The 16,196-nt window shown below is 66.4% G+C and overlaps 1 protein-coding gene across 1 annotated transcript; it reads left to right on the top strand.

The window, feature by feature from the left end:
* The first annotated feature begins 216 nt into the window (after nucleotides 1-216).
* On the top strand, nucleotides 217-15,451 carry LOC135174474 (collagen, type I, alpha 1a-like). The gene is made up of 5 exons (XM_064141735.1): nucleotides 217-535; nucleotides 1,065-1,407; nucleotides 2,882-2,975; nucleotides 3,381-3,573; nucleotides 14,963-15,451. Exons 1-5 carry the CDS (start codon nucleotides 217-219, stop codon nucleotides 15,109-15,111), a joined length of 1,098 nt encoding a protein of 365 aa, XP_063997805.1. The 3' UTR covers nucleotides 15,112-15,451.
* Nucleotides 15,452-16,196: the final 745 nt, after the last annotated feature.

The raw sequence follows: 16,196 nt of genomic DNA, 5'->3' as shown, positions 1-16,196 counted from the left end.
ACATGCGCAGAAAGGATGGGTTTATGTAATTTGCAGGGTGGAACAACGCAGACAACACAGTATAAATATAGGCTAATGAAGAGACTTGTCACGGCAGGTGGCGGAGCGGTGACTCCCCTGTCGTCCAGCGCTGTGACTTTGCTCATATTCTACTTGCCTAATGGAATCAATTTGTAACCTGGACACTTGGATTTTGAGTCATTCTCAATTGATAACATGCCCGCCTCAGGCGCAGCGGGGCCGGGCCGGGGCTGGCTGCAGCCCGAGGCGGTGCCAGGCACCGGCAGCACTGCAGCCCCCAGGGGCGCTGCGCGGAGCGGGCGGAGCGCGGGAGGGAGGGGCGGGGAGGGGCTGGCCGCGGGGGCGGGAGCGGGTGGGGCGCGAGGCGCTCCGCAGCCAATGGGAGGCTGCGCTCGGCCCGTTGACCAATCAGCGCGGGGGGCGTGGTCGGCGGCCCCGTTGGAGAGTGCTGCGGAGGAAGCAGCCGGAGAGGGGCGCTGGGAGCTGGCAGCGGAGCGGGACCGGAGCGGCTGCGGTGAGTGCCTGGGGGCGGCGTGTGCCGGGGCCCCGGGGGGCGATGTCAGGCCGGGTGGGAGTGTGCTGGGGTCCTGCTGCCTGCAGGAAAGCCCTGGGGGTGCTGGTGGAGAGCAGCCTGCGGGCCTGGGCTGGCCGAGCTGCAGCAGGGGGGGCGCAGGCAGCCCCCGCTCCGCTCTGGGCCCGGGTGGGCTCTGCCCCTTGTCTGCTCTCTTGCCCCACCCTGGGCACTCCCCTCTCTGTCCCTGCTGCTGTCACAGTGCCGCTGCGCGTCCGCCGCCCTGTTGCTATAGCAGCCGGGGCGCAGTGCAGCCGCCGGAGCGCGGCGGTGAGGCGAAGAGCTGCTGGTGGCCGTTGCGGGGCGCCGTTGCGGGGCGCCGTTGCGGGGCGCCGTTGCGGGGCGCCGTTGCGGGGCGCCGTTGCGGGGCGCCGTTGCGGCCCTAGAACAAGAGGCACCTTCCCGGGCAGAGGAGTTTGTGTGGCTGACGCTGGTGCTGTGTGCTCAGCTGACTGCCTCCTCCTGCCTGCAGAGCGCAGAGCCGGGGCAGGGCGAAGCTCGGAGCCTCTCAGCCCCACAGCCGCCAGTGAGGCAGGGGAGCAAAGCAGGAGCCTGCAGCACCGAGAGGCGGCGGCGAGCGAGGCTCTTGAGACGCCTGGCAGCGGCTCCGGGGGCAGAGCCGGCCCGGCCCAGGCGAGCCTCGCCACGGCCCTCGGCGGCTGCCGTCCGACTCCGTCCCGCCGGCGGGAGCCGCCCCGAGCCCTGCAGGCGTCCGGCCGCGGTGCTCGGCGACGGTGGCTGCCGGTGGAGCCCAGCGGCAGCGAGACGCCAGCGGCGGCAGCCTGCATCGCCTCTGCTTCTCCCAGCCGGCAGAGGTGAGTGGCAGAGAGTCGGCGCCCAGAGGCTGGGGGCGAAGGAGCAGTGGGGGTGGGCAGTGCCCCGTGGCAAAGCTGCCACGGCCTCGGCTGGCAGAGCCGGCAAAGGGCAGCACGGGCACAGCTGAGGGGATTTTCCCAGCTGGGGCCAGGCTCTGGCTGCCTTTGTCGGCCTCTCCATAGCCCCTTAGAGGATCCCTGAACTCGGAGGGGCTCAGATGAGCCATGGACATTGCTGGCGTCCTTCAGAGTCAGGCCAGAGTCCAAGGGGCAGAGCCTCAAGCAGAAAGCCCTCAGTAGAGCTGCAAACCATTGCTGCTGTCCTCTGCCTGCAGAGAGGGCACTGGGAGGGGAGAGGAACCTCCATCCATCAGCTGCACGGTTGCAGCCCCCAGCTCCTGCCCATGCCACCTACAGGCCCTGTCCTGTCCCTGCAGCCCTCGCTAACGTCTCTCTCTCCATCTCTCTCCCTTGAAAGGCTGCAATGACATCCCCCAGCAGCCTGCTTCAGGCGAAGCTGAAGAGCTGTAGCTCAGCCTTCCTTTGTGGCAGAGCTGTTCCAGCTCCCTGTCTCCTTCTGTGGCCTTCTCTGGCCCCGCTCTTAACTGGTTGATGCCTTCCCTGTGCTGGGGAGCTGGATGCAGCAGGTGAGGAGGAGCCACAGCAGAGTGCAGTGGAAGGGCAGAATCGCCTGCCCTGCTCTGCTGAGCACTTTGAAGAGCCAGGTAATGACACAGTGCCTTGAGTCAAAGCCTCTTTCCTCCTGTGTGCTTCTGCCTGACCTCTCCCTGCTCATGGAACTCCGTTTCTGTAACAGAAGGTCCTGCAGCTGCAGCAGGAGCTTGTGCACGCTGGCAGAGTGCAGCCTCTGGCAGAGTCCTCCCACGAAGCCCAGAAGCTTTCCAGCAGCTGCCTGCAGCAGGAGAGCAGTGAGCTGCAGAGGGAGAATGTCAGTTTGCAGGAGGAGCTGGAGAGATCTGAAGCTAAGGTATGGAGAAAGCCTCTCTCTTGGCAGCAGGTGGCTGCCCTACAGCTGTCTGAGTGCACTCGAGCCAACTGTGCCCCAAGAGCAGAGGGAGTGACCTGGGAGTGACTCAGCTTTGTTTTGTGAGCCTGGGGCCTGCAGTTAGAGAGGTGCCTGAGAGTGAGGTCCCTTTGTCCATCACTGGAGCAGGAGGACAGGTGTGTTTATTTCCCAGCACTGCTTCTGGGTCTGACACAGCAGGGCAGAACCCGCAGGGCCACCTGGAGGATGCCTGCAGGGGAACTGCGTCTGTCCAAGAGCTGGCAGGAGGCCTGCAGCGGTGAGGAGCTCAGAGTGGAGCCAGGCTCTGCCCTCTGTGTTCTTGTGTCCCAGCAAGGCAGCACAGGGTGGCCAGAGCTGCTTTTGCTGTAGGGGAGGTTGTGTCCCAGGCTTCTCTGGGGCTTGGTGCTCTTGTGCACCTCTGTGCTGAGGCCTGTGCTTGCTTGTCAGGGTCCAAGGTGAACGTTGCAGGCTGAGCAGCACAGCCCAGGAGCAAGCCAGGAGCACTGCAGCCCTTCATAAAGACCTGCAAGCTGCTGCCTCGGTAAGCCAGTCAGAGCCTGGTTGCTTGGGGGTTGGTGTGGGGGGGTTTGGAGGCGAGGTGCTCCTGGAGAGCCTGGGAGAGATGAGTTCCTCTGTTCTGCTGCCTGGAGGCTGCTCTCCTGGCCTGCTGCCCAGCTGTGTGGCTTTGAGAGTTGTGTGGTGAGATGGCAGCAAGTGCCAGGCAATGGCACCCTTGTGAAGGAGTTGGCAGGGATGCTGCAGTTTGGAGCAGGGCCGAGGCTGGGAGCTCAGGCAGCACTTGAGGCAGTGCTGTGGGACAGGGATTTGGTACTTTTGGCTGCAGGCTTTCCTTGGGCTCTGGTGCTGCTGGGTGCTTGCCCCTGGAGGCCCAGAGCGTGGCAGGAGTTCTTTAGTTGCCTGCACTGTGCTCACCTTCCTGCTCCAGTGCCTGTGGATGCCTTGGCCAGAAGGTGCAGCTCCATACTGCAGCGAGCAGACCTCCCAAGATGAACGTCCAGGACTCAGAAGGGACTCACTGCCAGTGCCCAGAGCCGGAGGACCTGGCCTCGATGGCAAGCTGCAGGGAGGCATTCCTGGCTGGAGCGTGGCAAAGAGAGTTGGCCGTGGGCAGGCACAAGGTAGCAGGCCTGGCTGTGTGCTGCTCTCCAGCAGTGCCCCTGAGTGGAAGCGGAGCTGAGCCCAGCTCTGCTGTGCCCCCGTGCAGGGAGCTGCCTGCGAGCAGAGCCAGGCCTGGCACTGGAGCTTGCAAGGTGCTTCTGCACATCAGCCCCTGGGCTTCCAGAGCTGCACAGGGCCTGGCAGGTGCAGGCTGCCTGCAGTGCCCCTGGGAGGGCAGGAAGGCTTTTCTGCCTGCCTTCAGGGAAAGCTGAGGCCCTGCGTGTGGGGTGTGGTGCTGGGGGCAGTGCTGGCTGCTGTCACTGACTGCTGGCCCATGGAGCACGGCACAGCTGTGCTGCCTGCATGGGCACATGGCAAAGGCCAACTGCTGCCTGCAGGTTGGAGGTGCTTCTGGATGAGGCAGAGCTGAGGCCACGGCCGGGGAGAGAGAGTGAATGGCAGCTGAGTGTCCGTGAGAGGGAGAAGCAGCAGGATGCAGGCCGCTGTGGTCTGGAGGAGCAAGGAGCAGCAGCCCAGCTGAGACAGAGCTGGAGACAGGACAGCGAGACAGAGCTGAGGCAGGTGAAAAGAGAGGGAAAGAAAGCAGCAATGCTAAAGGCAAAAACCAACGAGGAGAGAAAAAGTGAGGCAGAGAAAGAGTGGGAGAGAAAGAAGGCAAAAGAAAAAGCACAACAAAAGCTCTGCCAGAAGACTGCTCTGGTTTGGCACAGCCCTGGCCAGTCTGTGCCACCTGATCAGCAGGCCCTGTGCTGGCTCTGGCCTCTGCTCCAGCCTCACCTTCTTCTGCAGAGCCACAGCAGAGTGGAGTAGGAAGGGAGAGGAACCTCCCTCGCTCTGCTGGGCCCCCTGCAGGTTTGAGCAAGGAGAGGAGTGAGAGGCAGCAGCACCTGGCCTGCTGGGGACTCCATGTCCCTCTCCCCACTGCTAATGAAGCACAAGGCTGAGATCTTCCCCACTCTGCTGCTTGGGCCACGGAGAAGCAGTCGCAGGCTGCTGGCCTCAGCTGAGCTGCAGCAGCTGCAGGAGGCAGGGTGAGAGCAGGGGCTGAGGCCAAGCAAGTAAGGCTCAGCTCTGGAGCTGCTCCTGAGTGCCCCAGGGGTGGAGGAACCTTTGCATCTACTCTGCCTTGCAGTGGCTTCTGCTGCTGGGCACTGAGCCCAGAGGAGGCAGGGCAGGGCTGTGCCACAGCAACAAAAGGTTACTCTGGAGAGCTGGAGGGTGTAGTTTGGAGAGTGGGAAGCATTCAGCCTGGGCCTGGGCTGCAGCCCCCAAGGGGCAGAGCGGATGAGGGTGAGGCTGGCCCAGGCTCAGGAAGCTGACAGGGCAGGGTCAGGAGAAGCTGCAGGCAGCAGCAGACATTTTGCACTGAGCTGAGCTGCAGGACTGGATGAAAAAGCTGAAAGCTGAGCTTTGTGCTGGCCTAGGCAGCGGTGGGGAGCAGCGGGAGGGAAGCTGCTGGGGGCACAGCAGGGCTGCTGCAGAGGCTGAGGTGGGGCAGGGGCAGGCGGCAGCAGAGTGCCCGGAGCTAAGCTGGGGCAGAGGGAAAGAGCTGCTGCTGCCTTTGCTGCTCTGCCTCTCTCTCGGCCCTTTTCTTCCTGCCCCTTTCTCTGCCCCTGCCCTGCTCCTCTCTGCCTCCTACCGCCCAGCCGGCGGAGGGGGTGGGGGCGGAGTCAGAGAGAGGGGTGGGGGGGTGGGGGCGGAGTTAGGCGGGGGGGGGTGGGGGGCGGAGTTAGGCAGGCGGGGGGGTGGGGGCGGAGTTAGGTGGTGGTTGGGGGCGGAGTTAGGCGGGCGGGTGGGGGGCGGAGTTAGGCAGGGTGTGGGGGCGGAGTTAGGCAGGCTAGGTGGTGGGGGCGGAGTTAGGCAGGCTAGGTGGTGGGGGCGGAGTTAGGTAGGCTGGGGGGTGGGGGCGGAGTTAGGCAGGTGGGGGGTGGGGGCGGAGTTAGGCAGGCGGGGGGTGGGGGGTGGAGTTAGGCAGGCGGGGGGGTGGGGGGCGGAGTTAGGCAGGCGGGGGGTGGGGGCGGAGTTTAGGCAGGGGGGGGTGGGGGCGGAGTTAGGCAGGCGGGGGGTGGGGGCGGAGTTAGGCTGGCGGGGGGGTGGGGGCGGAGTTAGGCAGGCGGGGGGTGGGGGCGGAGTTAGGCAGGCGGGGGGGTGGGGCGGAGTTAGGCAGGCGGGGGGGTGGGGGCGGAGTTTAGGTAGGGGTTGGGGGCGGGGTTAGACAGGCGGGGGGGTGGGGGCGGAGTTAGGCGGGGTGGGGGCGGAGTTAGACAGGCGGAGGGGTGGGGCGGAGTTAGACAGGCGGGGGGTGGGGAGGAGTAGCGGGGTGGGGGCGGAGTTAGGGGGGGGGGTGGGGGCGGAGTTAGGCGGGGGGTGGGGGCGGAGTTAGGCAGGCGGGGGGTGGGGGCGGAGTTAGGCAGGCGGGGGGTGGGGGCGGAGTTAGGTGGGGGTGGGTGGCAGAGTTAGGCAGGCTGGGGGGTGGGGGCGGAGTTAATCAGGCGGGGGGTGGGGGCGGAGTTGGACAGGCGGGGGGTTGGGGGCGGAGTTAGACAGGCAGGGGGGTGGGGGCGGAGTTAGGCAGGTGTGCAGATGGGGCCGGAGTTAGGTGGGAGTTGGGGGCGGAGTTAGGCAGGCGGGGGGTGGGGCGGAGTTAGGCAGGCGGGGGGGTGGGGGCGGAGTTAGGCAGGCGGGGGGGTGGGGGCGGAGTTAGGCAGGCGGGGGGTGGGGGCGGAGTTAGGTGGGGGTTGTTGGCAGAGTTAGGCAGGCTGGGGGGTGGGGGCGGAGTTAATCAGGCTGGGGGGTGGGGGCGGAGTTGGACAGGCGGGGGGTTGGAGGCGGAGTTAGACAGGCAGGGGGGTGGGGGCGGAGTTAGGCAGGCGGGGGGGTGGGGCGGAGTTAGACAAGCGGGGGGTGGGGGCGGAGTTAGACAGGAGGGGGGGTGGGGGCGGAGTTTAGGTAGGGGTTGGGGGCGGGGTTAAGCAGGCTGGGGGTGGGGGCGGAGTTAGGCAGGCTGGGGGGTGGGGGCAGAGTTAGGCTGGCGGGGGTGGGGGCGGAGTTAGGCTGGCGGGGGTGGGGGGCGGAGTTAGATGATGGTTGGGGGCGGAGTTAGGTGGGGGGGTGGGGGGCGGAGTTAGGCAGGGGGTGGGGGCGGAATTACGTAGGCGGGGGGAGTGGGGGGCGGAGTTAGGTGGGGGTTGGGGCGGAGTTAGCAGGCGGGGGGTGGGGGCAGAGGTAGACAGGTGGGGGGTGGGGCGGAGGTTAGACAGCGGGGGGTGGGGGCGGAGTTAGACAGGCTGGGAGGTGGGGCGGAGTTAGACAGGCGGGGGTGGGGGCGGAGTTAGACAGGCGGGGGGGTGGGGCGGAGTTAGACAGGCGGGGGGGTGGGGGCGGAGTTAGACAGGCGGAGGGGGGGGGCGGAGTTAGACAGGCTGGGGGGTGGGGCGGAGTTTGGACAGGCGCGGGGGGGTGGGGGCGGAGGAGGCAGGCTGGGGGGTGGGGGTGGAGTACACAGGCTAGGTGGGGGGGGCGGTGTTAGGCTGGCGGGGGTGGGGGCGGAGTAGACAGAGGGGGGTGGGGGCGGAGTTAGGACAGGCGGGGGTGGGGGCGGGAGTTAGGCAGGTGGGGGGGGTGGGGGCAGAGTATAGACAGGGGCGGGGTGGGGGCGGAGTTAGGCAGGCGGGGGGGTGGGGGCGGAGTTAGGTGGTGGTTGAGGGCGGAGTTAGGCGGGGGGGTGGGGGGCGGAGTTAGGTAGGCGGGCGGTGGGGGGGAGTTAGGCAGGCGGGGGGGGGGGGCGGAGTTAGACAGGCTGGGGTGGGGGCGGAGTTAGACAGGGCGGGGGTGTGTGGGCGAGTTATGCAGGCTGGGGGTGGGGCGGAGTTAGGTAGGCGGGGGGGTGGGGGCGGTGTTAGTCAGGCGGGGGGGGGTGGGGGCGGAGTTAGGCAGGGTGTGGGGGCAGAGTTAGTCAGGTGGAGGGGTGGGGCGGAGTTAGACAGGCGGGGGGGCGGAGTTAGGTGGGGGTTGGGGGCGGAGTTAGGCAGGGGGGGGGTGGGGGCGGGAGGCAAGTCAGGCGGCGGATGGGGGCGGAGTTAGCTTGGGGTTGGGGGCGGAGTTAGCCGGGGGGGGGTGGGGGCGGAGTTAGACGCGGGGGGGTGGGGGCGGAGTTAGACAGGCGGGGGGGTGGGGGCGGAGTTAGGCTGGCGGGGGTGGGGGCGGAGTTAGATGGTGGTTGGGGGCGGAGTTAGGCAGGGGGTGGGGGCGGAGTTATGTAGGCGGGGGGAGTGGGGGCGGAGTTAGGTGGGGGTTGGGGGCGGAGTTAGACAGGCGGGGGGTGGGGGCAGAGTCAGACAGGTGGGGGTGGGGGCGGAGGTAGACAGGTGGGGGTGGGGGCGGAGTTAGACAGGCTGGGAGGTGGGGGCGGAGTTAGACAGGCGGGGGGGGGGGCGGAGTTAGACAGGCGGGGGGGTGGGGGCTGAGTTAGACAGGCGGGGGGGTGGGGGCTGAGTTAGACAGGCGGAGGGGTGGGGGCGGAGTTAGACAGGCTGGGGGGTGGGGGGGCGGAGTTAGACAGGCGGGGGGGTGGGGGCGGAGTGAGGCAGGCTGGGGGGTGGGGGTGGAGTTACACAGGCTAGGTGGTGGGGGCGGAGTTAGGCTGGCGGGGGTGGGGGCGGAGTTAGACAGGAGGGGGGTGGGGGCGGAGTTAGACAGGCGGGGGTGGGGGCGGAGTTAGGCAGGTGGGGGGGTGGGGGCAGAGTATAGACAGGCGGGGGTGGGGGCGGAGTTAGGCAGGCGGGGGGGTGGGGGCGGAGTTAGGTGGTGGTTGGGGGCGGAGTTAGACAGGCGGGGGGGTGGGGGCGGAGTTAGGCAGGTGGGGGGGTGGGGGCGGAGTTAGGCAGGCGGGGGGGGGGGGGGAGGAGTTAGGCAGGCGGGGGGGTGGGGGCGGAGTTAGACAGGCTGGGGGTGGGGCGGAGTTAGACAGGCGGGGGTGTGTGGGCGGAGTTATGCAGGCTGGGGGGTGGGGGCGGAGTTAGGTAGGCGGGGGGGTGGGGGCGGTGTTAGTCAGGCGGGGGGGTGGGGGCGGAATTAGGCAGGGTGTGGGGGCAGAGTTAGTCAGGTGGAGGGGTGGGGGCGGAGTTAGACAGGCGGGGGGCGGAGTTAGGTGGGGGTTGGGGGCGGAGTTAGGCAGGCGGGGGGGTGGGGGCGGAGCAAGTCAGGCGTGCGGATGGGGGCGGAGTTGGGTGGGAGTTGGGGGCGGAGTTAGGCAGGCGGGGGGGTGGGGGCGGAGTTAGACAGGCGGGGGGTGGGGGCGGAGTTAGGCTGGCGGGGGTGGGGGCGGAGTTAGATGGTGGTTGGGGGCGGAGTTAGGCGGAGGGGTGGGGGCGGAGCTAGGCAGGGGGTGGGGGCGGAGTTACGTAGGCGGGGGGAGTGGGGACGGAGTTAGGTGGAGGTTGGGGGCGGAGGTAGACAGGCGGGGGGGTGGGGGCGGAGGTAGACAGGTGGGGGGTGGGGGCGGAGTTAGACAGGCGGGGAGGTGGGGGCGGAGTTAGACAGGCAGGGGGGTGGGGGCGGAGTTAGTCAGCGGGGGGTGGGGGCGGAGTTAGGCAGGTGGGGGTTGGGCGCGGAGTTAGACAGGCGGGGGGGTGGGGCGGAGTTAGGACAGGCGAGGGTGGGGGCCAGGAGATAGGTAGCGGGGGGGGTGGGGGCGGAGTTAGCAGGGGGGGGGTGGGGGCGGAGTTAGACAGGCAGGGGGGTGGGGCGGAGTTAGACAGGCGGGGGGTGGGGGCGGGTGTTAGGAGGCGGGGGTGGGGGCGAGTTAGGTAGGCGGGGGGTGGGGCGGAGTTAGGCAGGCGGGGGGGTGGGGGCGGAGTTAGGCAGGCGGAGGGTGGGGCGGAGATAGGCAGGCGGGGGGTGGGGCGGAGTTAGGCTGGCGGGGGTGGGGGCGGAGTTAGGCTGGCGGGGTGGGGGCGGAGTTAGGCAGGCGGGGGGGTGGGGGCGGAGTTAGTCAGGCGAGGGGGTGGGGGCGGAGTTAGGCAGGCGGGGGGGTGGGGGCGGAGTTAGGTGGTGGTTGAGGGCGGAGTTAGACAGGCGGGGGGGTGGGGGGCGGAGTTAGGTAGGCGGGGGGTGGGGGCGGGGTTAGGCAGGCGGGGGGTGGGGGCGGAGTTAGGCAGCCGGGGGGTGGGGGCGGAGTTAGACAGGCGGGGGGGTGTGGGCGGAGTTATGCAGGCTGGGGGTGGGGGCGGAGTTAGGCAGGCGGGGGGGGTGGGGCCGGGGTTAGGCAGGCTGGGGGGTGGGGGCGGAGTTAGGCAGGCGGGGTTTGGGGGGTGGAGTTTAGGTAGGGGTTGGGGGCGGGGTTAGGCAGGCTGGGGGGTGGGGGCGGAGTTAGACAGGCGGGGGGTGGGGGCGGAGTTAGACAGGTGGGGGGTGGGGGCGGAGTTTAGGTAGGGGTTGGGGGCGGGGTTAGGCAGGCTGGGGGGTGGGGGCGGAGTTAGGCAGGCGGGAGGCTGGGGGCGGAGTTAGGCTGGCGGGGGTGGGGGCGGAGTTAGATGGTGGTTGGGGGCGGAGTTAGGCGGAGGGGTGGGGGGCGGAGTTAGGCAGGGGGTGGGGGCGGAGTTACGTAGGCGGGCGGGGGGTGGGGGCGGAGTTAGGTGGGGGTTGGGGGCGGAGTTAGACAGGCGGGGGGTGGGGGCGGAGGTAGACAGGTGGGGGGTGGGGGCGGAGTTAGACAGGCTGGGAGGTGGGGGCGGAGTTAGACAGGCGGGGGGTGGGGGCGGAGTTAGACAGGCGGGGGGGGTGGGGGCTGAGTTAGACAGGCGGGGGGGGGGTGGGGGCTGAGTTAGACAGGCGGAGGGGTGGGGGCGGAGTTAGACAGGCTGGGGGGTGGGGGCGGAGTTAGACAGGCGGGGGGGTGGGGGGCGGAGTGAGGCAGGCTGGGGGGTGGGGGTGGAGTTACACAGGCTAGGTGGTGGGGGCGGAGTTAGGCAGGCGGGGTTGGGGGTGGAGTTAGGCAGGGGGGTGGGGGCGGAGTTAGGCAGGAGGGGGGTGGGGGCGGAGTTAGGCAGGCGGGGGTGGGGGCGGAGTTAGGCTGGCGGGGGTGGGGGCGGAGTTAGGCAGGCGGGGGTGGGGGCGGAGTTAGGCAGGCGGGGGGGGTGGGGGCAGAGTATAGACAGGCGGGGGTGGGGGCGGAGTTAGGCAGGCGGGGGGGTGGGGGCGGAGTTAGGTGGTGGTTGAGGGCGGAGTTAGACAGGCGGGGGGGTGGGGGGCGGAGTTAGGCGGGGTGGGGGCGGAGTTAGGCAGGCGGGGGGGTGGGGGCGGAGTTAGACAGGCTGGGGGTGGGGGCGGAGTTAGACAGGCGGGGGTGTGTGGGCGGAGTTATGCAGGCTGGGGGGTGGGGGCGGAGTTAGGCAGGCGGGGGGGGTGGGGCGGAGTTAGACAGGCGGGGGGGGGTGGGGGCGGAGTTAGGCAGGGTGTGGGGGCAGAGTTAGGCAGGCGGAGGGGTGGGGGCGGAGTTAGACAGGCGGGGGGTTGGGGGCGGAGTTAGACAGGCTGGGGGTGGGGGCGGAGTTAGACAGGCGGGGGTGTGTGGGCGCAGTTATGCAGGCTGGGGGGTGGGGGCGGAGTTAGGTAGGCGGGGGGGTGGGGGCGGAGTTAGGAGGGGGGGTGGGGGCGGAGTTAGACAGGCGGGGGTGGGGGCGGAGTTAAGGCGGAGGGGTTGGGGGGGGAGTGAGACAGGCGGGGGGATGGGGACGGAGTTAGGCAGGCGGGTGGGTGGGGGTGGAGTCAGGCAGGCTGGGGGGTGGGGGCGGAGTTAAGCAGGCTGGGGGTGGGGGCGGAGATAGGCGGAGGGGTGGGGGCGGAGCAAGTCAGGTGTGGGGTGGGGGCGGAGATAGATGGTGGTTGGGGGCGGAGTTAGACAGGCGGAGGGGAGGGGGGTGGAGTTAGGCAGGGGGTGGGGGCGGAGTTAGTCAGGCTGGGGGTGGGGGCGGAGTTAGGCGGGGGGGTGGGGGCGGAGTTAGGCAGGCGGGGGAGTGGGGGCGGAGTTAGGCAGGCGGGGGGGTCGGGGCGGTGTTAGACAGGCGGGGGGGTGGGGGCGGAGTTAGACAGGCGGGGGGGTGGGGGCGGAGTTAGGCAGTGTGTGGGGGCGAGTTAGGCAGGGTGTGGGGGCGGAGTTAGGCAGGCGGGGGGGTGGGGGCGGAGTTAATCAGGCGGGGTGTGGGGGCGGAGTTAGACAGGCGGGGGGGTGGGGCGGGCTTAGGCAGGAGAGGGGTGGGGTCGGAGTTCTACAGGTGGGATGGGAGGGGGGAGGGAAGGGGGCAGGGGAGGGGGGCGGGGAGGAGGTAGAGAGGGGAGGGGCTGTCGGCAGAGAGAGGCAGAGGAGCCAAGGGCACAGCAAAGGCTCTGCCCGCACACAGCTCTGCTCTGGCACAGCTCTTCCCCCTCTGCCCCGGCTGAGCTCCAGGCCCTGTGCTGCCGCCTGCCTCGGCTCCACCTCAGCCTCTGCAGAGCTGAAGCTGCCGGCAGCAGCAGCAGCACTGTTGCTGCCTTCTGTCCCACGCAGCTGCTGCTGTGCAGTTGGCAGCGATTCTGTCACGGCTCTTGCTCTGGCCCCTGCAGCACTGCCCACGTTGAGACTCTGGAGCCAGTGAGGTTGTTATTGAACCTTGCCATGCATGGAGGCAGTGAGGCAGCTGCCACAGCCCATGGCTGCACTGCAGTGCACTGGCACAAGAGCAGCTCAGTGTCCTGCCAAGCAGAGGCAGCTCTCCAGAACCTTCTCCTCACTGTTTGACTGCAAGGCAGAAAGTTCAGATTTCAGGGGCAGGTTTCTGCAGCAGAGGCATTGCCCCCACGCCTGCAAGCACCTGGCTGCGGTGCAGCCCAGCCAAAGCCTGCTGGGGACTCCCTTGGGAATGCTGATAGGGAATGAAGCACAACGCTGAGATCTTCCCCACTTTGCTGCTTCGGCCACGGAGAAGCAGTCGCAGGCTGCAGGAGGCAGGGTAAGAGCAGGGGCTGAGGCCAAGCAAATAAGGCTCAACTATAGCTGCTGTGAGTAGAGCTGCTCCCGAATGCCCCAGGGGCAAAGGAACCTTTGCATCTACTCTGCCTTGCAATGGCTTCTGCTGCTGGGCATTGAGCCCAGAGGAGGCAGGGCAGGGCTATGGCACCGGGAACCTTTTGTTACTGTGGCACAGCAGTTTGGAGAGTGGGAAGCATTCAGCCTGGGCCTGGGTTGCAGCCCCCAAGGGGAAGATTGGATCAGGCTGAGGCTAACACAGCCTCAGGAAGCTCACAGGGCAGGGTAAGGAGAAGCTGCAGGCACCAGGCACACATTTACCCAGCGGAGAAAAGAGAAGGGGAGAGAAGAGAGGGGGGCAGAGAGCGAGAGGCAGGGAGGGGCAGATAGATGGGCAGGGGGATGGGAGGAGTGAGACAGGTGGCGGGGGTGGGGGCGGAGTCAGACAGAGGGGCAGGAGTGTCGGGGGGAGGAGACAGACAGAGAGGCGGGGGGGGCGGGGGGGTGGCTCAACTATAGCTCCTGTTAGAGGAGCTGCTCCTGAATGCCCCAGGGGCAAAGGAACCTTTGCACCTACTCTACCTTGCAATGGCTTCTGCTGCTGGGCATTGAGCCCAGAGGAGGCAGGGCAGGGCTGTGGCACCGGGAACCTTTTGTTACTGTGGCACAGCAGTTTGGAGAGTGGGAAGCATTCAGCCTGGGCCTGGGTTGCAGCCTCCAAGGGGAAGATTGGATCAGGCTGAGGCTAACACAGCCTCAGGTAGCTCACAGGGCAGGGTAAGGAGAAGCTGCAGGCACCAGGCACACATTTTGCACTGAGCTGAGCTGCATCAATAGATTCAAAAGATGAAAGCTGAGCTTTGTGCTCAGCTAGACCCTAAGGACAAGTGCTGCAGAGCAGCTTTGGGAAGCAGCAGTGTGCATGCTGCAGCCAGAGGGCCAAATGCCAGCAGAGGGGTCAGAGCCTTGCTCAGCAGCAGGCAATGCTACAGTGCACAGTGCATGAACCCAGCAGCAGCTTGCACAGAGAGCAGCTGCTGCTTCCCAACTGCCAGTGGCTGCTGCTGCTGCAACCTCGTTACAGGAGCTTGTGTGGAAGCACTGAGAGCACCTCAGGCTTACCTTCAAAACGACTCCCCCAGCAGGAGCAGAGGGCACCGTGGAGGTGCCCTCAGAGCCAAAAGCAAAGAGCTTTGCTCCAGGGAACTGGACTTGCTTGTAGCCACTGCCCCCGCACAGCACAGAGGGACCTGTGGCTGCGCTGGGAAGATGCTGCTCAGACACCTTCGAGCCACTGCTGTGGATGTTCCATTGCATGAGCTGGCATGGCAAGGAGAGGACAAAAGCCCCAAGTGCAGTGGGCTGGGAGGAAAGCCAAGTGACTGTTCCTCACAGAGGATGGCCCTGGGACACCTCTAAGGGCCTCTCTTGACCCAACACAGGCTGCAGAGCACCAAGAGTGCCAAGCTTCCACAGGCACTGCTGCCTGTGTGTATTGCCCCATCACTGCTGGCTCGTGCTCAGCCAGCATGCCACCAGCACCCCCAGGTGCCCCAAGCCTGCAGTGCTGCCTGAGGTTGGTGTGACCCCAGTGCAGGACCCCACACTTGGCTCTGTTACACCTCATACACCTGACCTTGCTCCATTGATGCAGCCTGTCCAGATCCCTCTGCAGACTCTCCTGCCCTGCAGCAGGTCAGCACTGCCACCCAATGTGGTGCCATCTGCAAACGCAGCCAGGGGGCACTGAGTCCCCTCCTCAGATGGGTGCTGTGCAGCACCCCCAACCCTAAGACTGCAGTGAGCAGCCTGCAGAGCCGCCAGAGGCTGAGGGCATTGTTGCTGCTGTCCCCAGCGGCGGGGGAGCCACCTGGCTTACTGCAAGCTGATTCAGTAGCTTCAGGGCCCAGGTCACTGCAGCACCCAGGCCACATCAGCAGTTTTGTGTCTTAATTGGAGCCCCCCAAAGCTGTGCTGCAAAAGAGCTGAGGAGGTCTTGTGAAGATGCCATGGCCTTGGTTTGGCCGAGACTGATGGAGCAAGGCTACAACAAACACCTGTGCTGCTCTGGGCTGGCAGGGAGCAGCTGGGGCAGCCTGTTCAGCCTGCTGATGAGAATCTGCTGCCCTGCTGCTCACGCCAGCTTTGTAGCACAAGTGCTGGCTGGAGCAGAGGGTGGGGAGGCTTGGAGTTCAGCTCTGGGGGGCTTTCTTCCACTCTCTGGGTTGGGGTCTGTGTCTCTTTCACTTGGCTTGGACACTGCCCTTTGCCACTTGCTGCTTTGTTTGCTGAGTGTGTTCTGCTGCCTTGGTTTGCTTTGCTTGCTCAGAAGGTGCTGTACATTGAGTTACTTTGCATTAAACTCTCCTTGTCTCAACCCACAGGGCTCTGGTTTCCTTCTCTCTCTCCCCTTGAGCTCACTCTGTCTCAGAGCAGGGCAGTACCCAGCGCCAAGGCAGATGTTCACCCCCAGGAGGTCAGCCAGAGCTCACCTTGCCATCCCCACCTGTGCTGGAGACTGTTCTCAGCGTAGCTGCACTCAGCGGAGTAGCCTTCCCCATCGGGAGCCTTCCAGCCCATGGCACACTCCTGCTGCTGCGTGTCTGAGGGGCAGCCAGCACTGAGCACACCTTGCACTCACCCACAGCTGAAGGCCTTCATCTCCAGAAGGTCTCCATCCCAGCCCTCTAAGCCAGCCTGGAGGCAGCGACCCAAGGCCAGCAGCCTGTGCTTACTCTCCAGCACGTGGGGCTTTTGCACTGGCCACAGATCACTGCCTCTCAGGAGCTCACTTCTTCCTCCAGCTGTACAGGGCTGCTGAGAGGCTCTCTGCCAGCTGCAGGCACTCTGCAACCAGGGCCACAGCCACCTTTCTTCTCCTCCTCCCCTTGCTCTCCACTCCATCCAAGCAGCTGCTGGCAGCTCTCTTCCCACAGACCATCGGATTGCAGCCTCCACCCCAGTGTCCAGGCCAGAAGCAGATCTCTCCTTCACAGAATAGGGAGGCCTAAAAACGCCTCCAGCACAAGGTTCCTGCCTGGTGACAGTGGGGCAGGCTGTGGATGGAGTCTACCTGGACTTGAGCAAAGCCTTTGACACTGTCTGCCACAACAAGCTCCTGGCCAAGCTGGCAGCTCATGGCTTGGAGAGATTCACTGTGTGCTGGGTCAGGAAGTGGCTGGATGGCAGAGCCCAGAGAGTGGTGGTGAATGGTGCCACATGCAGTTGGCAGCTGCCACTGGTGGTGTGCCCCAGGGGTCAGTGCTGGGCCCAGTCCTGTTCAATATCTTTATTGATGATCTGGATGAGGGGATTGAGTCCAGCAGCAGTAAGTTTGCAGATGACACCAAGCTAGGAGCAGGTGTGGAGCTGTTGGAAGGTAGGAGAGCCCTGCAGAGGGACCTGGCCAGGCTGGATGGGTGGGCAGAGGGCACAGGGATGAGATTTAACAAGGCCAAGTGCAGGGTTCTGCACTTTGGCCACAACAAACCCCAAGCAGCACTACAGGCTGGGGACAGAGTGGCTGAAAGCAGCAGGAGGAAAGGGACCTGGGAGTACTGGTAGAGAGTAGCTGAAGCTGAGGCAGCAGTGTGCCCAGGTGGCCAAGAGAGCCAATGG

The sequence above is a fragment of the Pogoniulus pusillus genome, unplaced genomic scaffold (assembly GCF_015220805.1).
Source record: "Pogoniulus pusillus isolate bPogPus1 unplaced genomic scaffold, bPogPus1.pri scaffold_66_arrow_ctg1, whole genome shotgun sequence".
NCBI lineage: Eukaryota > Metazoa > Chordata > Aves > Piciformes > Lybiidae > Pogoniulus > Pogoniulus pusillus.
The sequence above is the reverse complement of the archived record's forward strand: the minus strand, read 5'-3'. Positions and strand labels throughout refer to the sequence as shown.